Genomic DNA, 24,610 nt, shown 5'->3' with positions numbered 1-24,610 from the left:
TACTAAGCCCACTTATCTAAATGACTTATACTACAATGTTGCTACTGAAACTCATCATTGGTGCAACTTAGTACAATTTTCTGAGTTGCCACTAGTAACTCAATGTTCTATAGCTAAGATTTGTGATATAGTTGAACCTGCTAGTTATGCTGAGGCTTCTCAAAATCAATTATGGGTTGATGCAATGCAGAAAGAAATTCTAGCTCTTGAGACAAACAACACTTGGAACTTAGTTGACCTCCCAAAAGGTAAAAAGGCTATAGGATCCAATTGGGTGTATAAAGTCAAGCTTAAGGCAGATGACACATTAGAAAAGTGTAAAGCAAGACTCGTGGCAAAAGGGTTCAATCAGAAATTTGGAATAGATTATGAAGAGACTTTTTCACCTGTAGTTAAAATGGCAACTGTAAGATGTTTATTGGCAGTGGCAGCTAGCAAGAAATGGCCTCTATATCAGTTAGATGTTAACAATGCTTTTCTACATGGTGAGTTATCAGAGGAGGTATACATGAAGATGCCAGATAGTATACCTAATCCTTAGAACAAAGTATGCAGACTTAGAAAATTCATCTATGGGTTGAAACATGCCTCTAGAGAATGGCATGCCAAACTGACCATTACACTCAAGAGTCAAGGATTTGTTCAATCAAAGAATGACTATAGTTTGTATATCAAAAAAACTGGTGATCTTATTTGCATAGCAGCAGTCTATGTAGATGATGTGATTTTAACAGGTACAGATCAGGTAACTATTGCTCATATCAAAGTATTTTTAGATCATGAGTTTGGTATTAAATATTTGGGGACTTTGAATTTTTTTCTGGGAATTGAGGTTAATCATTTGCCTAATGGCATTTTTCTCAGTCAGAAAAAAATCACTAAAGAATTATTGTCTGATTTTCCTTATGGTATTCAAAGGAAAACATCTACTCCTTTACCCCTGAATATTAAATTGTCTGCAAATATTGGTGAAGTTTTAGATGATCCTGAAGTTTATAGGTCTTTAGTAGGGAAACTCAACTTCTTGACTACCACTAGGCCTGACCTAGCTTATGTTGTTCAGTCTTTAAGTCAGTTTATGCATAATCCTAGAACTTCTCATTTGGATGCTCTTATACATACTTTAAGATATGTAAATCATTCTATTGGTCAAGGGATTCTTCTTAGGGCTAATGCAGAAATCAAGCTTCAAGCATTCACTGATTCTGATTGGGCAGCTTGCCCTGATTCTAGGAAATCTATTACAGGTTATGTTTTGTTATTGGGACAATCTCTAGTCACATGGAAATCTAAAAAGCAAAGTACAATTTCCAGATCATCTGCTGAAGCAGAATACCGAGCAATGGCATCTGCAGCATCTGAGATCACATGGTTAGTGAGATTGCTGGAGGAAATTGGTGTTATCATCTTAAGCCAGTAACATTGTTTTGTGACAGTCAATCTGCTATTCACATTGCTAAAAATCATGTCTTCCATGAAAGAACAAAACATATTGAAATTGATTGTCATTTTTACTAGGGACAAAGTCTTGGAAGGTCTTATTCAACTCACCTATCTTCCTACTCAGTCACAAGTTGTCGATTTATTCACTAAAATCCTTCATTCTCCTCATTTTCATCAGTTACTATCCAAGTTAGGTTTTCATGATCCTACTATGGCTTCTTATGATCATGGACATCCTAACTTGAGGGGGGCTATTGGTACTACTAGTGACACATCAGCTGTGACATAAGCTGTGCCAACCTGTACACAGCTCAGCAAGTTAGTTACAGAATGTTTAGTTAGTTGATAGGTATAAAAATAGAATTAGAAGGTAGCTTTGTAAGTAAGTTTTCATTTTCTCTCTTTTGTATGTGCTGCTCTCCAACACTTTTTTTTTTTAGTAAAAAGTATTTGTTACATTCTTCATCTTTATCTTTTTTCATATCTTCTGTAAATTCATGGATTCTACCGGATGTTATCACAAAATCATCATATAGTTCATAGTTTAAAATTATAAAATTATCGACATGGCTAACTTTACCTTTTTACTTTAAAAAACTGCTCATAGAAAAACAAAAGAAACAGTGAAACTAAAATTGGTTGTAACATCATGCTAAGTTCACAGGAGATAAACGAGTAAAATAAACTAAAAAGTAATGGGTCATTATAACTTTTAAAATAGGGGTAGTGAGTTTGTAGTGAATATATATGTACGTCAATATTTATTCATCAATAAATGAACATATTTGGGACTGGAATTTTACTAATTTAAAGTAATTATTTATTTATTGAGATTAAAAATATTTATCTTTCTGAAATTAAAAAATTATATATTTAATAAATATCTTTATTTATAAGTTACTTAAGGTAAATGTTATTTTGAGGACTTATTTTTTGTTTCCAGAGCTAAAAATAGGTGAAAAAATTGAATCACCCTCGCATTAATTTTGCTTTATGTAATTCAGGGACAATTTTGTCTTTTCACCCTATTCTCACTCTAAAATTAAAAAACAACTTTGAAAATAACATTTTTCTTACTTAATTACCAGGGCTAACATATATATACTGTAAATCGTGCCTGTATAAAATATGTTTACATTTTAAAATATCAACTTTGTCGTGTATATATCAAATAGCTATACATAAGGCGCTAGGCCATACCACAGGCTGGATCCTGTAGGTCCAATATATACCTGAATATTTAATTTACTCATAAAGGCTAATGTACTCATAAAATTGTACAAAAATCGTACTTTTGATTTCATTTAATTTTGTGCATGTATATTCATTCAAGCCGTGTATGTTAGAATATGTGTACCACAAATCTAAATGGATTTTGTTTGTTAGATCAAGAGTGAATGTGTAATTTCAGCTTTTGTGAGAATAGATATTTGATAGGTTTGTCCGACCAACATCAATAAATAGGCCTCACACCGAGTTCAATATCTCCCCTATTTGGTTATTTTTTAGTCACCTTTTTTGTTTGGACATTCTAAAATATTTAATCTTTAACAAATAACTTTATTTAAGATTATTACAATTTTATAGTTTACACTTACTTCAAAATTCTCTATCTCAGTTTTTTGTGCTTGAAATAAAAGTCTAGCTCTTCAAAAAAAATAATTAAAGTCTACCATTAATTTCTTAAACATCGTGTTGATCAAATTAGCTCATATAATATCGGAAGGAGGAGTTTAAAACAATTACAGTTAGTGTAAAATATCATAATATGATATTTCTATCAACTTTTGTGAAAAAAATGATATTTAAATTTAATTAATTTGTTCTAGGTTGAGTAGTTTAAATTTAGATAATTTTTATCTAATTTTTCTACTATTACAGATGTAAGAGGATTTTTTTTGTACAACGAGTTGTTATGAGAGGCGCGAAGTGTAAATGCATAATCACACTCATGCCAAATTGGCATAAATTTTATTATACTTAAATATTGCATGATGAGGCTGTTTTTAATTATTATATATTTTTAATTAGGATTTTTTTTATTTTATTTTAAAATTTTATATCCTATATAAATAATTGTATGATGTAACATAAATTTTTTTTATTAAAACTAAAACTCTAATAATTTTATCTTATCTTTTCCTTGTGAATTTAACAAAATTTTTGTAAATCTAAGGTTTGGCTTGTAGATTCGGTGTATTAAAGCATGTAAGAGTTTTGCCAAAAATAGTGCTAGCTTTTTTTACGTTTCGTGATGCGTCATTTAACATCGGAACAGACTATATCCTGTCTTTTCTTTACCTGATTGATTATGCGAAAATTAATTCCAAACACTTAAAGTTATACTCCCTCGTTGCACCCAACTCTTTACAACGGACTGGTAAACACTTTAAAACTCTTATAAAATATAGTTATTTATATTCTTTTTTAAAAAAATTATAAAAAAAATAAAATATATGTCAAGCATGTAAAAAAACTGTAAAAAAATACATGAAACTGAAAAAAAAATAGGTTATTTTGAGAAATACCCAAATCAAAAAATATTTTTGCGAAAATACCGTCATTTTTAAACAAATTTGCAAAAATACTTTTTAATTTGAGAAAATACTATTTTTCAATTTTTTGGGTAAAAATACGATTTTTGGCAATTGAAATCAACTAGATGCAATTTTTGACGAGTTTTTGCAAATACATGCAACTTAATACAACCTCAGATGCAAGCAAAATAACTTCATTGAACTAGTTGTATATCTTGATTTTAGTTGATTCCGTATTTTTGAAAAAAATAGAAGATAATAAAATTACAAAAAAAACTTAGAAAAAATTATAATTTTGATAATTTAGAATAGGACGGGAAAAAATATATATTAATGCGTGAACCAAGATTTGTGAAGGTGACAGGAAGCGGGTGCACGTGTAAATGGTTGGAGGCGAGTCACTGTTTTGGACACAAATCTCAAAGCAGCAATTACTATGTCCTTCTTTAAATGCCGTCTTCTCCGTGGACCCATTCCACGACCCACCCTTTCTTTATTACTTTCAATTTTCTCTATTTTCCGTCCCATTGTCGGCAGTCAAATACTACTCCCTCCGTCCCTAAAAACGTTTCCTCTCTGTGTTGGACACGTTTGCCAATGCACACTTTTGATTGTTAATATCTTTAAATTCGTATTAGTATTAAATATAAAAATTTCACTGTATTAAAGTACTGATAAATACGAATCCAACAGATCACTCATGATTATGTTTAATATTATAAATTAAACGTAAATTAGTAGTCAATCGCTTACCGTGAACAGTACCGAAAGTCAAATTAGGCAACGTATTAAGGGACGGAGGGAGTACCTTCTAAGTATATTTTCTCTTGCAGGGTGTCTAAATATATACGTACCTTCTTTTGTGCTAATAAAAAACACAATAGTATGCCATAAAGTGACTAGTTTGTTGCAAAACCACTCAAATGAGAATGAAAATTAAGAACCTTTATATTTTAATGTTAAAATACAATTATCTGTCTCGTTCAATTTCATCGGTTTCATTTTTTTCATATCCCACTCAAATGACATAGAGAGAGTAATGAATTATATGTATGATCATTGCAAAAAACAAACATTTAACATATGGTCAGTATCCGAGTACTTATCTCCAAATCGAGTATTTACTTGATAATTGCCTAAATTCGAGTCTCAGTTACTGATGATCGCCTAAATTCCAGTGAGATCTCCAATTTTTAAGTATTTTTTCGAGTATTCAGTCGAGTCAACCTATCTATATTATATTATTATAAGTAAAATATGGTTTCGATTGTTTAGTTGGTTAACACTTTGCTAAAAAGTTTGTTAACAAATTCCAAAACAAGTTTAAATAAACATGATTTACTTAAAAAAATAAATCATGTATCTAATATAACTATAAATACTATAAATTATTATCTAACATAATTTCTAATCATACTCAACTTTTTTCTTGCCGGAAAACCAAACACTTCTAAAATTAATTTTTAATAATTCAAATTATAATATAAAAAATAATTAATAAATCAACAAAATTTTTTTAAAAAAAAATCAATACCAAATCATCCACATACACCATTATTATTCAAGACTCCCACTTTCCTACATGTTCCCCGCCCGCGTAACGAAACGACCTATAGATTGTCCCCACCCGCGTAACGAAACGACCTATAGATTGCAGTAGGACTTTTTAAGATTTTAAGTATCTTCATTTTGAATCTTTCAATAATATAATACATACAAAATAATACATAAATATTTTAACTTAAATAATCTCAATAATATATAACTATTATCTTTTATAATTTATTTTTATACTATAATAAAATAATAAAATTACAAATATTATAATCAGTACGTTTATCGCTCGGGTTATAGGCTAATATTTAAAATACCGATTATAGTTGTGAGTATCATATTAATTAATTATAGTTGTGAGTATCATATTAATTAATTATAATATATTGAATTCACTGCATTTATAACAACCATCCCAATAATTTTTTTTTTTTACTTTTGCACATATTTTTAAGGAACAAATTTGAGATATGTAGAATAGTAAGGACTAAGAGCAAATCCAACTGTGTTCTACTGAGTTCCTTATAAATATTATAAAATATTAATTTTTAGTGATTTAAGACATAATTTTGAATTTCAACTCCAACAATGATCCAAATCTTCCTTCCTTATCATTATTATATTAAATAAATTTGAAAAGATATGGACAAAAAGTGGAACAAAGAGAGAGAGAGAGAGAACTGTAAAAAGAAGAGATAGAAATGAATTTTTTATTGTTAAAAATGTTATAAGGGAGCACTAGAAGTTTCTTAAAAATAAAGAATGAAGCATATGTCTTAGTGATATAAGGAAGTACTAATACACTGTTGGAGTGTTTTTTTGTTAAAATCCTTATAATTGAACTTAAAAACTCATATAAGGAGCTGTTGGATTTACTCTAAGGAGTACCGGATGGTCGGGATCTTTAAGCATCAAGACTCTATCTATAATATTCGCTTTTAAAAGAGTACATCTTTAATAAGTAGGCATGATTAAAGAATTTGTAGTGTTACATGTAGAAAATTGCTTAATAAGAAAAAGTTAAAATACCATTATTAGTATTAATATAAAATAAATAGCAAGCTAACACTTATAAAATAAAATCATCATGTTTGGGTATTTCAATGCACCATTGTTACTATAAAATTCAAAACACTAGCTGTCTTTATGTACTTTGGCTTTACAATAAGGAGGCACATATCTTATAATTTGATTTTTTCCTACTTTTCCTCTCACCTTCCAAATGTCTATTTTTTAAAATCTTCTTTAATCACCATCACTACTAGCCCTTTCATGCCTTTCTATCAAGTTGCCATAATATAAATGTAACCATTTTAATTCCATTTCTTTCAAATTTTGATCACATTGTTGAAATGGCATTGGCAATATCTCCAAGAAAGCTAAGAAATGATGTGTATTCTTACTCATACCAACAAGACTCAAACATTCCTCTAGTCATTTCTGTTCTTGCATCTTTGATAGAAAGAACCATGGCTAGAAATGAAAGAATTGGTAGGAATTGTGCATGGGCATTCTCGAAATGCGCGAAAACGCGCGTTTTCGAGTGCCGTGAGATGCCTGATATGACTGTTCAGTCATACTTGGAGAGGATTTTTAGGTACACAAGAGCAGGGCCATCAGTTTATGTTGTTGCATATGTGTACATTGATAGGTTTTGCCAGAGTTATCCTGAGTTTCGAATTTGTGCAAGAAATGTACATAGGCTTCTCATTACAACTATCATGGTGGCTTCCAAATATGTTGAGGATATGTGAGTTCTTAATAATCTCTGCACTTCTTTTTTTATTACTTCAACACACTCGCACACTGTCTTTGACAAAGTTCGAACCTTCAGCATCGTGTAAATAGAACGAGTGAGATACCGCTATACCAATTAGACGTGTTGGATTCATCTCTCTGCACTTCTAATTACTAGAAAGTTGATATATTTTAATTATTTACAACAGCATTTTCTAATAATCTTGAATTTATTATGCAGGAATTACAGAAATGCATACTTTGCAAGAGTTGGTGGCTTAACAACAAAAGAAATGAATGACTTGGAATTTGAATTTATATTCTTGATGGGGTTCAAATTCCATGTAAATGTAAGTGTTTTTGAGAGCTACTGTTGCCATTTGGAGAGAGAAGTGAGCATTGGAGGAGGCTACCAAATAGAGAAAACTTTAAGGTGTGCTGAAGAAATCAAATCAAGAGAAAGAGAAAAAAGATACAACCAAATTGCCAGAGTTACTTTGTAGGCTGTTGGTTTGAACTGTGTTGTGTGTACAGAGTGCTTAGACATCGGGTTTTAGCGGATGTCTATTGCAGTTTTTCTAGTAGTGTGGATGATTGTCCGTCCTGAGTTGTCTGTTTGGATTATGCCGTAAGTAACTTATAAGTCGAAAAATGTACATAAAAGTTCCGTCTTACTAGTTTAACCCCTAGGGTAAGCGGTATTTTGTCGGTTTGGGTTTTTTTGTAACTTAAATGCAATGTTGTTTTGCCTTGCAAGTTTTTGTTGTACAGAATAGTTTTGTATTACTAGTTGACACTTGATCAACTATGCTACTAACTACACCAGTCCACTACCTAAGCTTTTATTGATCAGAGTTATAGGAAGATTGACAATGAGAATCAATGAAATTTAGAGATAAGAGTCTAAAGCAATGGTGTAAACTGATCAGGAAATGTAAAAGAAGTCGAAGTATAATAGTGATAACAGTTGAACTTTGCTTAGTTTTGCTTGCTAGTCTTCGCTTTCTTCCATTTTAAGCATTAGTCTGCAATCTATTCAGGATAAGTACACAAGTACCACCAATCACACACAGTTAAGGGAAGAAGCCTGATCAGTTGGTGCTATTTGCCTTCTTTAGTGTACTGTGGACTGCCATACGCGATCCATCAACGTATACATGAGCAACCCTCCCAAATTGTAGCGGTTCTTCCTGAAATATGTTAATGCAAATAATAGAGCCTTCGAGCATGGCAGTTTGGTTTTCACATTTCTCTAAGATCAGAGCTGATGCAACATTGACCAATATTCTGTTGAAAGTTGCGGAGCAAAAGGATTAGAGGCATGATCAACATTCAACCTTCTCTTTCCCCTCTCATCCTATGCTTAGGATATCGTACTCTAGGCACATAATTGATGCTTGATATCCAGATTTTGGAGTGAATTCTTCTGTTGGCTCTGCCTCAGCCATCTCCTTTTGCTCCACATGCTTTGTTTCATTACTTGCAGTCTGGGTAGACATCATCTCTTTCGTCAGTTTCTTTTCATTGGCTACCTCAACCTCTACGATAGTGTAAGAAGCCTGTGGTTTCTGTCATGAACTGACTATGTGCTCACTTAGTCCTCTAACCAGCATTATATTTTAGTTCTGCTAGTCTTCCTGTAATTCCAAGTTCCTTTTTGTGTTTCTTACCATTCTTGTTCTATTCATGGATTCAGCTGTGTTGCAGTCATCCCTACAGATTTTCACACCAATTCTCTTGCAGGCAGGCAAGAGTACTAAAGCAGGGACAATTTGCTGCTGAGAACCTGAAGCACCTTTTGATGCCATGAAATTTGGAGTAGCAATGACACTATGAACTCGCCACGCCATTGTCCTCGTCCCCGTCTCCTGCTGTATACGAAAAGATGTCCAGCCATCTCCTGTAAAGGTTGGGCCACTTGCACCACTATGCAGAGGTTGTGCAATCTGGGGAATGTAAATAAACGATAAGCTCACAATTACACTGAACACCTGCAATATTTATCTGAAACACGTACCTATGCATGCTTCGTTCTGAATCTTTCTTTTTGATAGTTGCTTCATTCTCAATCTGATGAGAGCCATATGACGCGATATCAGGAGGACGAGCACCCGTTCCCTCTGTTCTACTCTACTGAATGGTCCAACGGAAAACACTCTCTAATGTTTCACAAACAATTCGCAAAGATGTGCACACATGCATGTACTACTAACTTTTTATTTTTGGCTAAAACTAAAAATTTCTAGTGTGTGCATCTGTTGATCTTTCTCAGCCGTCCGGTGCCAGTAGAAAGAAAAAGTCTCATACCTTTTTTAAGACACTCCTTCCACTTGTCATACACTCTCTTTGTCTTTACAAACCATTACTCCAACTAAAAACTAGGACCAACTTTTTTTGCACCATACAAACTTACAACCACTTCACCTTATAATTCATCATTCATTTTTTCTCTTTTGTGTAATATTTCTGTACATAATTTTACTTGTATAGATCATGGCTGCTTGTACTGAAGACCAACAACAATCGAATAATTTTAAGCATTTTTGTCGCGTATGTAAGAAAGGTTTTATGTGTGGGAGAGCTCTTGGAGGACACATGAGAGCTCATGGTATAGGAGATGAGATGGGGAACATTGACGACGAGGATCCAGGGAGCGATTGGGAGGATAAAATTGGAGGCAGTGACAGAAATGGTAACAAGAGAATGTATGCATTAAGAACGAATCCTAATCGGTTAAAGAGTTGCAGGGTTTGTGAAAATTGTGGTAAAGAATTTGTGTCGTGGAAATCGTTTCTTGAGCATGGTAAATGTAGCTCAGAAGATGCAGAGTCGCTTGTCTCGTCTCCTAGTTCAGAGAACGAGGATGATGATGGTGCACAAAGAGGGTGTGGATGGTCTAAAAGGAAACGATCTTTTCGGGCCAATGTGGGTAGCTTTAGTTCTACATACCCATCTAGCGAGGATGAAGATATTGTACTTGCAAAATGTCTAATGGCCTTATCAAACGCGAGGGTTGATCCTGTCGACATGGAACAAGAGGAATCGTGTGAATCAGCGAGTAAAGATGAGGACCGGAGGAATGCTGTAACAGCATTCTTTGCTCCTTTAACAAAACCTAATTACTCTTCGTTTGACAAAGCCAAAGCAGTTGCAAAAGGAATGTTTGAATGTAAAGCATGCAAGAAAGTTTTTACCTCTCACCAAGCATTAGGAGGACACAGAGCAAGTCACAAAAAGGTTAAAGGATGCTTTGCTGCCCGAGATAACCAGTTTGAAGATAGTCTAGCCAACGATGATGTGATCGCGCATGAAGACTTCTTCTCTCTGAAAACACCTTCATCATTACAATATGATCACAGCCCAAGTGTTCCATTAGTTGGAGCTTCGAGAAGGAAATCAAGAGTCCACGAATGCACAATTTGTCACAGGGTCTTTTCAACAGGACAAGCATTAGGAGGGCACAAAAGATGCCATTGGCTCACTTCAAATACACCTGAGCCAACTTCACTTGTGAAGTACCATCAGCATCACCATCAGTTTCAAGACCACAACAATTACGAAAGACCTCCACTTATACAACACAAACTTGACCCACTAGATCTCAACATTCCTCCAACACCCAACGACATTGCTGGAATCAGGCGCGACCCTCATAATCCTCTAAGCTTCGAGGTATCCACTGAAATCAATTTACATTCATGGGTGGATGTGGATGCAGAAAATAAAAATCAAATCCCAAAAAATCAGCAACATAAGTATCAGACTGAGGACGAAAATGATAAGATTAATAGCATGAAAAACACTAGTACTAATGTCGTTGCTCTGCAAAATGTGGATGATGAAGCTGACAGTAAGGTAAAGTTTGCAAAGCTAAGTGAGCTGAATGACATGAACATTACTGGCACTTCTTCACCCTGGTTACAGGTTGGGATCAGTTCAACAAACGATGGTGGTGCTAACCCGTAAATATATACATAAACATTTTCTCTTTCGAGTTTTAGACCAGTACATTGGAGATACCCTGAGTATATACTATCTAGAGATTGTAATTAAACATTCCGAAATCAACATTAACATCTGCACAGTCATGGATCATGTTTGGAAGAGTACTAGCTCTTTGTACTGTAAATATTGTTTCTCCAGACAAATGTGAAACTAATCATTTGAGTAATTTGAATAAAACACAGTCCTTTATGTAAGCTTGTTTTTCTTTTGCCTGCATTACGATAAACAATGTTGTTCCTTGCTAATGATATTATTCCACTGTCATGTTATTTACACCTGTACTCAATGCCATTGTTTACACAATGCTGAAGTCTGTGTCTGTTTATAACGAATGGCTAAGTCTAGAAGAGTCGTAAATCGAACTCTCCTGGCAATTGCTATCATTCTGCTTGTTTTCATAGCTGTTTCATTTGATCTTATGTAACAAAAAAACCAGAGATGTTCACGTTCTGGTCCAGAAAAGTTGCCGACCAAGTAAAACAACTGCATAAATTTATATGAGCAGTTTAAAACACATGTACACTAGTGAAAGTTACAAGTTTTTGTCCTGGTTTAATGGTATTTTATTATTTACTGGTATTACAATTATCAATCTGACCACAAGAATGTATGGAACAATGTAATGTCAAGAACAAGTTGTAGAACATTACTACTACTACTTCTACCATCTACTGCATTGCAGATTATTAAACAAGACAATTAATATCAAAGTTACTCTAGCTTACAGGTAGAACATGATATTTATTGAATCCAAACTATGTCTATACAAGGAAAGTAGTTACAGAATAACAAACTAACTCTCTTTTTTCCTTAACTGGTGTATTTTCTTAGCTAGTATCACATTCTTCAGATTTGACCAACTCAGCATTGCACACTTCTCATTCATTCATCGAGTAAATCCAGATTCTCTTCAAATAGAAAGGCTGCTGTCCAAATGTTGTATAATCTACAGAAACACCGATTATATATCCAACAAATATTTTGTCAGACTATAAATCCCAAGAATCTTCGACGTATACGGTATACCCGAAATTTTGATATGCGACATTAAATGACACAAAAATTTAAACTCTAGGTAATATTCTTGGTCGTGCCTAGTTCATTTCACCAGCATTTTTTAGTATCAATATTTCGAGAATTTTCGTAAACATATTACTCCCTCTAACCCACTAGGTTATTAACATTTAAAATATAATGATTAACACGCATTTTAAGACTTCACGCATTTTAAGACTCTTATCTAGTATAGTTCCATAACTCATTTTAAATTTTTTTAACTCTTATACGTAGTTTTACAAAACTCTGTTTATCTACATTTATTTTTAACTCATATAGGTTATTACCTTCAGTCTCAATCTGATGAGCCATTTCAGTAACAGATGTCTAAGTAAACTCCTATATTCAGGTATATGCAGATTATGTACGAAATAATGTTGAGCAGTTACCAACCAAATGTCGTAACCTATCCTATGTAATGCATTTGTAAGAACCCTAACAATTGCACATTTCAAAGAATGTGGAAAGATGTTACAGACATTGGACAATGTAATTATATTATGCAGATTATATTACCTAAGCATATTTGTAAAACTCCTACTAGCCTCAAAATTCAGCCCAGCTTTAAGCATGATGCAAAGTAGATTATACCTACTTTACCTCAGTCCAATGCTTAAGCTTCTCTAAATAAAGTTATAGAAGTTTGGCCAATCAAATAAAAATAATTAATTTGGAGATGAAACCAAAAAAATGGTGTAAAACTGATCTGCATAATCTGAAGGAAGTCCAAGTTTGACGGTCAAGACAGTTAAACATGGCTTAGTTTTACTTGCTAATCATCTGCTGCGTCACAGTTTTAAGCTTTTTCTGGGATCTATTCAGGATAGTATAATCTCTCGTACTTGTTTACCAGGCAGAAATCAGATATAAACCCTTTAATCAGTCTACTGGGCTGTTGCTCTATGATGCGGGATGTCCCAACTGCCCTCAGTTAAGGGAAGAATCCTGATCAGTTGGTACGATTTTACCATCTGGATTAGCAACTGCTTCTGCAGGTGTGCTCTGAGATGCCACAACTGAGCTACCAACAGGTGCATCATAAAGCCTCCCAAATTGTAATGGTTCATCCTGAGATTTGTTGATGCCACCAATACGGCCTTCGAGCATGGAAGTTTGTTGTTCATTGGTCTCTGAGATTGGAGCTGACACAGCATTGGCAAAAGGGCCTGGCACAGAAGAATGACGCTGAGAAAATGTAGAAGATCCTGGCTCAATAAATCCCTGAGACCCGTGAATATTCTGTTGAGGAAGTTGGGGAGTGAAAGGATTAGAGGCATTATTAGCATTTAGCTGGCCAAGTGCCTGAAGGGTTGGAATAAGTGCTTGAAGTGCAGGATAAAGAACTTGAAGTGCCGCTTTCTGCTGCTCCTGGAAGCGTTTAGCATTGGCAAGGTGCTTTTTACCTTTCAAATGACTATCAAAAACCGTCGGTGTGTCGCACTTAGCATTGCACATCTCACATATTAATGGAATGACTTCTTTAGGTTTGGAAGCTTCAACTGGTCTTCTTGAACCATCATGACTTTTCATCCCCTTACCACCTCTTCCCCCTTTCATCCTCCGCTTGAGACCTTGTCCTCGAGGTACGTAATTATCGTCTCCAGATTTTGAAGCTAATTCTTCTGTTTTATCTGCCGTGGCCATCTCCTTTTGCTCCGCATGCCTTGTTGCATTAGTTGCAGTCTGGGTGGACAATATCTCTTCTGGCAATTTCTTTTCATTGGATTGCTCAACCTTTACGGTAGGGTAAGAATCCTGTAGCTTTTGTTCAGAACCGGCTACTTGCTCACTTGGTCCTCTAACCAGCATAATGTTATTCTTCTGCAAGTCTTCCTGTAACTTCATGTTCTTTTTGTGTTTCTTACCATTCTTATGCTGTTCAAGGATTTCAGCAGTGTTGCAGTCAACCCTACAAAGTTCACACCATATGATTTTTGCAGGTGGGCAGACTGCACCCTGGACAGTTGGCTGCTGGGAACCTGAAGCACCTTTAGATGCCAAGGAATTTGAAGTAGCAATGCCACTTCGAGATCGTCCTCGTCCAGGTCTCCTGCTGTTACGAAAAGATGCCGAACCATGTAATCTTGGACCAAAATGGCCACGACCAGCTCCTTTAATGTCTGTGCCACCTGCACCACTATACTGAGGTTGTGCAGTCTGCGGGATGTAAGTAAAGAATAACCTCACAATCATATTTAACTTGAAATATATATGTGTGTCTGTGTGTGTTTGAATTTGAATACTTTCTAGACCACCTGACAGATAATTTGATTATGAGATACGTTGGCGTATAAAAATATTAATCAAAGATTGAAACTGTGTCCAAGATGCAAAAAGTTATAACGCAAACACGCAAAGATGATTTACCAAAAATGCTGCTAGGTGCAGTGAGATCTGATCAACAAATATATGAGACAACATATTTCACATATCTGCAACTGAATTACTGAACATATACATAAAGTGAAAATAATGAAAAGTAATATTGCAAGTGCTATTTTCTATCTCAGATATTTTAAATGAAACTCATGACATCCAACCTTGATAATAAATGAAATTCTTAAAATAATGTTCACTAGATGTATTATTACCTAATTAAAATAGAATAAATTTGCAAATGTAATGTAAATTATAAAGAAATTTGGAGGTAAAAAAAGGATGGAGATGGTGAGAGAGAGATGTAGTTCAAACCAAGTCCAGCTGAGTTTATATATATCAAGCTCAAGACCGGGCTTTTTAATATTGAACAAGTCAATTAAAAACCTAATAAGCAATAAAGTTGTAAGACTCGTGTGTATCCTGCGTTCTGAATTCGAGTCAACACAAATTTGTCAATCTTATCGAGCTTGAGTAGAGCTCCAGCTACTCAAAAATCAAAATTTAGTTTCAATTTTAAAAACCCAATATAAACCGCAACTTACTAATATCAACGCTTTCAATTCGAAGTATAAAAAAACAAGATGCTCAAATAATGTACAAATCTAGGTGAGATCATTTGTTGAGTCGAGCTCGAGCACAACTCGGATCAAATTACAACATTGGATGTGAGCGACGAGATTGATCTAAGCACAGATTTCCAAATAATTTCAGTGGAGGGAGGAATGACCCTTGTTCAGATATTGGTCCAAATGACCTCTAGTTTAAACAAGTGAAAGCAATGGGTGAAGAAATAAAATAACAGATATGCTCCATAACACAATTTCAATTTCATGTCATACCCAACTCATTACATTCAAAACAGGGTGTAATACTTTCAGTTTCACATCCTTCATCTAGAAAGTACTCCGTATCAGGCTAAAATGCTATAAGAGATTCCTCATTTCATGGGTTGGTCCTAATTCACCATGAAGAATTAGACCCTAGAACACTTTAAAGTTTGCAGCTAATAAGACCTGAACTTAATACGAACATATTAGGAGCTGTATTAGGAAGAATGACCCATGTAGAAGGAAAATATACTTGGATGAAAGCAGAAAACTGATGACAATACGACAGTATACTCAACTGAAGCCAGAAGAGTTCGGTCAAAAGATGTTCACACCTATGTTACCCAGACTCGGCTGCAAACCTCCAAGTGTCGTGCTTGACAGTATTTGGACAGTTTTTCATGTTATTATTCTATAATGAGAAGTCGAGTATCCATGCCCCTGTGCAACTGTCAACTGTCCGACACACGTATGGAGGTAAAATAGAAGAGTAAAGGTAGCAAAGGTTCGCACAAGATAGACTTGCGTTGCCACTAGTTTTACATAAAAACAAAGATCTGATTTAAAAAAACTACTGATTGTTATAATCTTAAACTTTGGTGAACAGCTTGCAGAAGACCCATTTTCGTATCTTTCATTCTAAATAACGGCCATGTTAAACATTACTGCATTACTGCAAAAAACGCAACCACCAGAAGACCAAAGCGAAAATCTCTAGATGAATCAGAAAAAGTGTACCATGTCAACACTGGAAACTCTTCAGCCAACCAAAGATATTGTCACTAAGAACTTCTGCAAAGGGGAAGAAGAAAAATATCCTTAAATAAAAACTTAACAAGCTAGGCTGAAAGGGCCAAGTAGTGGGTCAAGGTTCACTTTGGCAAAGATGTAACCATGTGCAAGCTGCTTTAAGCTCAAGACTAGCTCCATATTTTATGTGAAGCTCAGGCTTGGCTCACTTCAGTTTGTAGCAGAAGTCACAAATTTGCTTAATTCCTCTTACAGAGCTTTAGATGAGATGCCAGTTTTCTTTCATTTAAAACATTCTTCTCATCTAAAGCATAATGTAGACCACTGGAAAATACAACTACCAAGCTTACCAGCACTATGATATGTTGCTTGAGCTCTGCTCTAAAAGCAAGTAACTGGGCTTGAAATCACATTTACGGAAGCAAAGCTAGAACAGTTTTGTTCAGTTCAGCTCCATAATAGCACACACCATAAACTGCTTTTTCCATAGCTCACCAAACAATGGGTGTCATAAATTTGAAGAACAATATTACATCATAGAAATCTCATGTTATATTAACATATCGTTGAAAAGGTGGAAATGGGGAAATTATCTAAATCTTACTGGTACTGTCTAAGTATAAGGCAATTTTAAATTTCATATAAATACCTACTATATTTATATATTTGATTAATCCTCTTAACTTTCCCTCTTAAATATAGAAAAATTTATGATAATAATAGCTAGAGATTAGCTCTAGTTTCTCGGCCACAATAATGAACCTAAGAAAACCAAAATAACACTATTAATCATTCTTACACAACATATATAGGCTATTGGTTAGAAATCAAATAACTTGTTGAATTAAAAACCAGCCAATAACAATATAAATACGCCCTGAAGCACATATATATCAGAAACTCTAATCAGTCACCGCTATTCCTTTTCTTTCCGTTTTTGTCTCTATACTACAGTGCATAGATAAACAGACATTTGTAAAACTACTTGTTGTTATGGTCTACATTATACTTTATACACAGCATATTAATATCAACAAAACAAAACCTGTAGAGATAATTTAACTAAAACATACCCAGCAAAGCTCACCTACATAAAACATGCACAAGGATCTCCTAGGTGGACAATCAGATTTTGAACGACTGGAATTTGGAAGTCCATTAAATCTTAACAGCACGACCATTAGACACGGAAAGAGATGCTCTGAGAGCATAGAATAATAAATCTTATCCCTGCCTCATACGTAAACATAATTGGACCCAAACTGACCCCCCTCCCCACCGCCCGATAAATATACTGAATGGTTGTGTCATTGGGGTCTCTAAGTTCATTAAACCTTCAGTATGTGCAGAACAAGGGACAGTTTCCGTGGCTTGAAGAAAGAAAAGCTAAAAAAAACCCAGGACTTACTATTTGCACTTACTGTCTGCAGATAGAACTTCATTTAGCATCTATATAGTGAATGGCAAATAGGCAATCCTTTTAAACAATAAGCTCATCCGACATGGTGCAGGAAACCGTTCTCCATATCTGACTCTGCTGTGTGCCCATTATAATTATACCCTACAATGTAGCTACAAATCACCCACCACAACAACGCAAATTGCAAATCACTCCCCGTTACTATAAATCATCATTACAGTAATGCAACATAGCAACCTGAGTTACACATCTTACCGGTTTGTAGTTCATAATCTAACCTATTTTATACATATAGATCTATATTAACTACTTTAGTCAATCAACACTGTTTACCTACATTTTTACCATAAAGTTCCATTATGCGTAAACATAAACCTTTACCGAAATTTTTAAATACCACATCACTTTAAGAGGGGTGTATTCAATTGGGATTTTGAAGGATTTTAATGGATTTTAGAAATCATGGGGTATTCAATTTGGATTTTAAATAATCCTTTAAAATCTGAAGGTATTCAACAAGGATTGGAAAAAGTCTTTTAAAATCTGAGTATATTCAATTTAGATTTTAAAAAGTCAATCAAAATTTGGTGGTATTCAATTTGGATTTTAAAAAATCCATCAAAATCTGATGGTATTCAAAATTCCATGGATTTTCTTTTATTTTAAAAAATTGTGGATTTTGATGGATTTGCTAGTACATTTTTAATATCTTGAAATCTCTTCAAAATACATGAGATTTTGATGGATTTCTAAAAAATTCCACAAAATCTGCAAGACTCTGCAAGATTTTGGATCAACTCCATCAAAATCCATGAAGAATTGAAATCAACGAAAATATTTTAAAATCCATAGATTATTAACAATCCTTTAAAATCTGAAATGAATACACCCCCCTAAGTTTTTCCATTACACACTCTAACCCTTCGAAACTAAACCTTCTCGAAATACAAATCGCAGGTCTTTCTTGACATCTAATTTCCGCAATACCACCCACAAAACAAACCTTATAAACAATAGCATAACACACCAGTTTCAAAAATTCAACATTTCATTAAATTCAAAAAGGGTATACTTTTACGAACCATTCATGGCTATACATACAAAAAGACTTACAAGAAAGATAAAGGTTATATTTTTATCAACAATTCATGGCTATACATACAAAAGGACTTGCAAGACTATATTTTTATCAACAATTCATGCCTATACATATAAAAAGACTTACAAAAAAGCTAAAGGTCAAATTTTAATCAACAATTCATGGCTATACATACAAAAAGACTTACAAGAAAGCTAAAGGTCAAATTTTTATCAACAATTCATGGCTATACATACAGAAAGACTTACAAGAAAGCCAAGATACCTGATTAACAAGATGGGTTTGCAATGCAGCTTCATAAGTCCCTTGCCATTGCTGAGAAGAATCAAGATTATGTACAAAAGGAGCATTCACTTGTGTGTAATGTGTATAATCCAAATGGGTCGGGTCGGGTTGAAAAGGGACTCCAGGAGGGTGAATTAAAGAGGCGTCATTTGGGTATTGATAATTAGGATCAATGTAATATTGGGTATTATTATATGGGTATGGTTGATTATTGTAGTAAGATTGATTGTAGGGTTGAGATGGGTCATAAGATGATGATGATGATGATTGTTGTTGATGATTAGTGTATGGATCCATGGGCGTGTGTTTTGATGTGTGTGCGCTGGAGAAGATGATGGATTTGAGAGGGAGAGGATTGTATGTTCTCTCGTGGAACAAAATTGTAGAAGAGTCTTTGATACCAAATAACTTATACTTTCAAATTTACAATTTATAAGCCGATAAGTTGAATGTTAGTTTTCACTTTTTTATTAATTTTTATTTTAAAATATATGTTTATAAATGTTATTTAAATTTTAAATTCACGAATAAAGAAAATTGTATTTAAAAATTATTTATTTTAATTCATTCAAGTAAAAAAGATTCTGACTTATAAGTAAATTATCCAAACACTTATATAACTTATAAATTTTAATCTACTTATCACTTATAAGTCACTTATGTATTTTAAGTAATAAGTTACTTATTTTAAAATTTCTCAAACGGGCACTATGTATTTGCTAACTTATTATTCTTTGTTCGAGCAAAAAATAAAAAAAAATGAATCCAAATTAAAATCGGTAAAACTTGATAAAACCGAGTCGAAATCGAAATTGAAAATTTAAAAAATTGAACTGATTTTATGGGTGTGGTTCCAGTTATTAGTTAAAACTGAATCGAAAATACATAATCGAATATTTAAATAAATAAATAAATATAATATATATAATAAATGGGTTAATGATCAAGTGAATCACTGAAGTGAGCGCGATATATCAAGTTGGTCACCGAACTCAAAACGTTCTCAAGTTGGTCACCTAAGTGAACTACGAGTACATTTGACTAATTTGACTAAATGTTATTTAACGGTGCATATGTATTTTTAATGTCTGTTAAGTTAACCTCAGTTAAATTAAAATAACCATATTTAACCTTGGTCAAATGAAATTAAAAGATGAGCAAATAATTTATTTATACAAATCAAGAAATAACATCGACATAAGCTCAATTGGGGGAGAAACCCCTAAATCGCCTATATTCTAATTGGAGTTCAATTAGAGTTCGACTTGGTCGAGTATTGAGTAATTGATTTTCATCTTATATTTATCCATATAAATCAAGTACATTTAAACGCTTTTGGTGTGTATCAATCATGTTGAGCAAAATTAGCATGTATGTTCAACATCATGGTAATTTTGATAATTCAAAACTCATGTATAATGGTGGGATTTTAAATGTGGTTGAACTTGATCCTGATGTATTTTCATTTAGAGATTTAGAAGATTTTCTAAGGATTTCAAGTATGATATCGAAACCTCTCTTGTTTATTTTAAAACAAATGGTCGTGATTTTACTGATGAAGTTTCAATTGTGTATGATGATGCATCTGTTAGAAAGTTAGTTGATGTATGTATGCCATATGGTCGAATACAATTTTATGTTGATCATCTTCTTGATAATTTTGAGTGTGAAAAAAATCCCGATCAAACTGAGATTTTCCAAAATACACCAGTGGTAGATGATGATGTAGAAGATAGTGATGAGGATTCATACTATAAAATTGAGACGGATACTGACTCAAGTGAGGATTTATCCGATAACTCTGATTTTGTTGTTAGTGATGAGGAAGAAATAGCTTTTAAAACTCAGTCTAGGCTTTTTAAGAAGAAATTGAGTAACATGTCTGTGAGGAAGAATAAAAGAGATTGCATACTAAAGAAATGTATGAAGAAGGGAGTATAAAATTTCATGTAGGAATGAGGTTTTTGTGTATGCAAGAATTTAGGACCATTATTAGGGAGTATGGAGTGAAGGAGAATAGAAGTATTTATTTTGTCAAGAATGATGCATTGTCATCTGTGAGGAAACTGTCCTTTTTATATTTGGTGTTGCAAGGAAAAAGATTCAGAAAATGTGAGAAATAAAACTTTGATTGATGAACATTTGTGCACAAAGCCTTATCACAATAAACAAGCAACTGTTAAGTACCTTACATAGTTGTATGGTGTTAGGTCCCAATATGTTTGTAGAAGGGGGTTGAATACAAACTTTACCGTTTAATTGAATTTAATGCGAAATAAAAAAGTGAAACAAAATTCAAGTTAAATAAAGTTTTTATTAAACTTGAAAGGTGTTACAACAACGGTATCGTTTACAAGGGATTAATCTCAAATAAATTATCACAAATCTAGAATAAATTTGACATAAACTTTTTCTATTTTTGCAATAAAAAGATCAAATGCTAGAAGCAATTTGAGATTAAGTTCTAGGGATTTTGATCCGCTAGATAGTTACACAAGAACAAGAAAATGATTTCTAGTGGGTTTTTTTTATCGTAGGTAACCCGCAGCCGCTACCCTTCGGGTGCGCACTGGGTAACACGTAATAGCCTGCAAACTATGTGAACCAAGGTAAACCGCATTTAAGCGACAGGCTCTGACTCAGAAGGCATAATCATAAATTCTCCTCCCGTGGGATTCGAACCTGTGACCAAGAGGATAGTTTTCCTCTCTTTAACTAACTGAGCCAACCCTTGCGGGCATTTCTAGTGGTTTAGATTTAACTTTAATTTTTAGAAATTAATGATCTTGAATTTGCAGTTGAGAGATGAAATGCTGAGTAAAAGCTTCTGCGGCTGTTGTGTTTCTTTTTTTTCTTGAGTAGTTGGGTGTATTCAATGTCTAATGAATGATCTGCTGCTCCTTGTTTTTTTATAATTTAATCAACAGAACTGAATTGAACTGGCAAGACAATCTGAGAATTGACATGACTTTCGGTGAGATAATCTGATTGAACTAGCAAGACAATCGGTGAGACAATCACTTGTACTAGCAAGACAATCGGTGAGACAATCACTTGAACTAGCAAGACAATTCCATAGATGATAGAACTTTCGGTATAACAATCCATTTGAACTAGCATGACTTTCGGTATGACAATTGATTGTCATACTAATTCAATTGATTGTCATGCTGAATTAATATTGAATATAAATTCAAAATCAATTCTGAAAATTCATAATATTAATTCAGAATTAATTAATCAATTAATTTAATTAATAAATAAATAAATCTTTGCAGATATAATTTATTTTCTTAATTAAATTATATGACTTAATTAATTAATAAAGAATTAATACTACTCTTGAACAATAATCATTCTTCTGAAAATCTTCTGAAAATCACCGAAAAATATGAATCAATTCCACCACTTCATTGTTGACACTCGATGTACTGTCTGGTTCATGAGTGACTAACTTCTGTGACGTTTCTTCATGTCTTGACATTGATAACTTGATTTTCTTCAGATTAAATTCCTGTAATTATTTGATACCCTGACAAGATCTCTGTCACTTGATTAAATCCACAATCTTGATTTATATCACTGAGACTTGATCAATTTATTGAACTTCTCCCCGTAAAGTAATTCCTCAAGTCTGTAGATGAATATTGTTTCTGAATCTTTTGACAGATGTTACTTTGTGAGATCTCTTTGACGGTAGATCCACTATTTACTTGTTACATTCTTATTTGAGTTGAGTTAAATCCTCGAATAAACAAATAGGCTATGACATATGCCTTTCATATGGTGATAAAATTAGAAAAAAAGCCCCAATGGAGAGTAAAGGAGATGATTGATATAATTAAACATGACTTGGAGGTGGAGGTCACTAGAATCAAGTGTATTAGGGTTAGAAAGGCTGGCTTGGAGGGAGTTTATGAATCTTTAAAGGGCCACTATGCTAGGGTTTATGATTTTTGTTATGAATTATTGAAAAATAATTCAAAAAATACAATCAAGATTATGAACACAAGATTGAATGAGGAAGATGACCCTGAATTTCAAAGAATTTATATCTGTAATGAGGCTTTGAAGCAGGGATGGAAGGCTGGTTGTAGGCCAATATTAGGCTTAGATGGATGTTTTTTAAAGATTATTTGTGGGGGGAAACTACTTTCAGCAGTGGGAAGAGACGGCAATAACCAAATGTATCATGTAGCCTTTGTTGTTGTTGAATCTGAAAACATGAAGTCCTGGAGGTGGTTTTTAGAGTTGCTTGGAGAGGATTTAAACATACGAGATGGCTATGGTTTTACCATTATCTCTTATCAACAAAAGGGGCTTGAAATTGCTATGAAAGAGTATATGCCTCATGTTAAGCATAAGTTTTGTGCTCGACATATATATTCAAACTTCAGAAAGAGGTATGTCTGTATACTAGTTGCATCTCTACTAACAACCAAATGTGCATCTAAAATTTCATGTATGTAATTCTTGTTATGTTTCATAAAGAGGTTTCTATATCAACTGTTAAGGAGGGCTTTTTGGGCAGCAGCTTGTGCAACACATCCAGTACTTCAGCAAAAAGCAATGAAGGAAGTACTGAAACAATCAAAACCTGCATATGAACATCTTCTGAACCGGGACCCTAAAGTTTGGACAAAAGCACATTTTGGTACTTCTTCTAAGGCAGACAATGTTGAAAACAACATGTCTGAAAGTTTTAATGCAAGGATTCTCACTGAAAGGTATTTCTTCCTTTATTGAACATTACAATTATCATTATTTTTTGTAAGGAGTTAAATACTTGAATGGTTACTAATTGCAGGTACATTCCTTTACTAAGCATGCTACAAGACATACATTTTAAATTGATGGCCAGAATTACCAAGAAAAAAGAAGAGATCTTGCAGAATGATTTCATCCTCTGTCCAAGAATCAAGAAAAAACTTGATTGGATTATTACAGAGTCCGGAAAATGGGATGCCACATGGGATGGAGCTAAAAAATTGTTGTGAGTAATCTTAAACTAACAATTGTCTACTGACATTAAATATGATCTTGCATAGGTCTTGTAATTAAAAAATATGATCTTTAATGCAATGCATGTGAGATAAGGGACTTCTACTGTCAATGTGGACCTTGTGAACAAACATGTGATTGTAGAGTCTTTCAGCTGACCGGTATTCCTTGCCCACATGTAGTATCAGCTATTCACAGTAGCAAACAATAACCTACATCATTTGTTTCTGAGTACTATAAAAGAGAAAGGTATCTCCAGTCTTATAGCTACCCTTTAGAAACACTCAAAGGCGAGGACTTTTGGGAATTTCAATCAAATGAAACAATCCCCCTGATATTCCAAAGAAACTGAGGGGTAGGACAAAAAAATTATGAAGGAGGGAGGACTGGGAAGGGGAAACATGATAAGGTCAAGTCATGTGACAACAAGTCAAATAGGATTTGATGTTCAGAAGTTTGATGGTAGAAGAGTTATGCATTGTAATTTATGTGGGGATGCTGGACATAGAAATAATAA

The 24,610-nt window shown here is 33.7% G+C and overlaps 4 protein-coding genes across 9 annotated transcripts; 3 read left to right on the top strand and 1 right to left on the bottom strand.

The window, feature by feature from the left end:
- Positions 1–6,660: 6,660 nt before the first annotated feature.
- LOC141660129 (cyclin-U2-1) lies at positions 6,661–8,107 on the top strand. Its single transcript, XM_074467095.1, has 2 exons — positions 6,661–7,284; positions 7,513–8,107. The coding sequence occupies exons 1-2, from the start codon at positions 6,887–6,889 to the stop codon at positions 7,772–7,774; spliced, it is 660 nt and encodes a 219-aa protein (XP_074323196.1). The 5' UTR covers positions 6,661–6,886; the 3' UTR covers positions 7,775–8,107.
- A 259-nt stretch (positions 8,108–8,366) lies between these two features.
- Positions 8,367–11,458, top strand: LOC141660124 (uncharacterized). The gene is made up of 2 exons (XM_074467090.1): positions 8,367–9,179; positions 9,762–11,458. Exon 2 carries the CDS (start codon positions 9,765–9,767, stop codon positions 11,235–11,237), a length of 1,473 nt encoding a protein of 490 aa, XP_074323191.1. The 5' UTR covers positions 8,367–9,179; positions 9,762–9,764; the 3' UTR covers positions 11,238–11,458.
- Positions 11,459–12,778: 1,320 nt separating this feature from the next.
- LOC141660102 (uncharacterized) lies at positions 12,779–19,481 on the bottom strand. 6 transcript variants are annotated; one of them, XM_074467080.1, is made up of 4 exons: positions 19,072–19,210; positions 16,639–17,860; positions 16,277–16,330; positions 12,779–14,489 (listed from the first exon to the last, which is right to left on the bottom strand). In XM_074467080.1, the coding sequence occupies exons 3-4, from the start codon at positions 16,277–16,279 to the stop codon at positions 13,260–13,262; spliced, it is 1,233 nt and encodes a 410-aa protein (XP_074323181.1). In that variant the 5' UTR covers positions 16,280–16,330; positions 16,639–17,860; positions 19,072–19,210; the 3' UTR covers positions 12,779–13,259. The 6 variants fall into 6 exon arrangements, 5 of the variants coding, with proteins under 5 accessions (XP_074323181.1, XP_074323169.1, XP_074323178.1 ...); XM_074467068.1 differs by having other exon boundaries at positions 12,779–16,330; XM_074467077.1 differs by lacking the exon at positions 16,277–16,330 and having other exon boundaries at positions 17,710–17,849; positions 19,072–19,209.
- A 3,376-nt stretch (positions 19,482–22,857) lies between these two features.
- LOC141724469 (uncharacterized) lies at positions 22,858–24,089 on the top strand. The gene is made up of 3 exons (XM_074526941.1): positions 22,858–23,495; positions 23,607–23,819; positions 23,900–24,089. The coding sequence occupies exons 1-3, from the start codon at positions 22,858–22,860 to the stop codon at positions 24,087–24,089; spliced, it is 1,041 nt and encodes a 346-aa protein (XP_074383042.1).
- The last annotated feature ends 521 nt before the right edge of the window (positions 24,090–24,610 follow it).

This window comes from Apium graveolens, chromosome 1 (genome assembly GCF_009905375.1).
Source record: "Apium graveolens cultivar Ventura chromosome 1, ASM990537v1, whole genome shotgun sequence".
In the NCBI taxonomy this organism is placed as follows: domain Eukaryota; kingdom Viridiplantae; phylum Streptophyta; class Magnoliopsida; order Apiales; family Apiaceae; genus Apium; species Apium graveolens.
The sequence above is the reverse complement of the archived record's forward strand: the minus strand, read 5'-3'. Positions and strand labels throughout refer to the sequence as shown.

Bases quoted from the DNA above. Each gene is read 5' to 3' on its own strand.
- LOC141660129 (XM_074467095.1), top strand. From the start codon at position 6,887: ATGGCATTGGCAATATCTCCAAGAAAGCTAAGAAATGATGTGTATTCT. The intron at 7,285-7,512 runs GTGAGTTCTTAA...TTTATTATGCAG, and splicing joins TCCAAATATGTTGAGGATAT to GAATTACAGAAATGCATACT.
- LOC141660124 (XM_074467090.1), top strand. From the start codon at position 9,765: ATGGCTGCTTGTACTGAAGACCAACAACAATCGAATAATTTTAAGCAT.
- LOC141660102 (XM_074467064.1), bottom strand. From the start codon at position 19,389: ATGGATCCATACACTAATCATCAACAACAATCATCATCATCATCATCT. The intron at 14,490-19,071 runs GTATCTTGGCTT...TACATCCCGCAG, and splicing joins AAACCCATCTTGTTAATCAG to ACTGCACAACCTCAGTATAG.
- LOC141724469 (XM_074526941.1), top strand. From the start codon at position 22,858: ATGACATATGCCTTTCATATGGTGATAAAATTAGAAAAAAAGCCCCAA. The intron at 23,496-23,606 runs GTATGTCTGTAT...TCAACTGTTAAG, and splicing joins TATTCAAACTTCAGAAAGAG to GAGGGCTTTTTGGGCAGCAG. The intron at 23,820-23,899 runs GTATTTCTTCCT...TACTAATTGCAG, and splicing joins GCAAGGATTCTCACTGAAAG to GTACATTCCTTTACTAAGCA.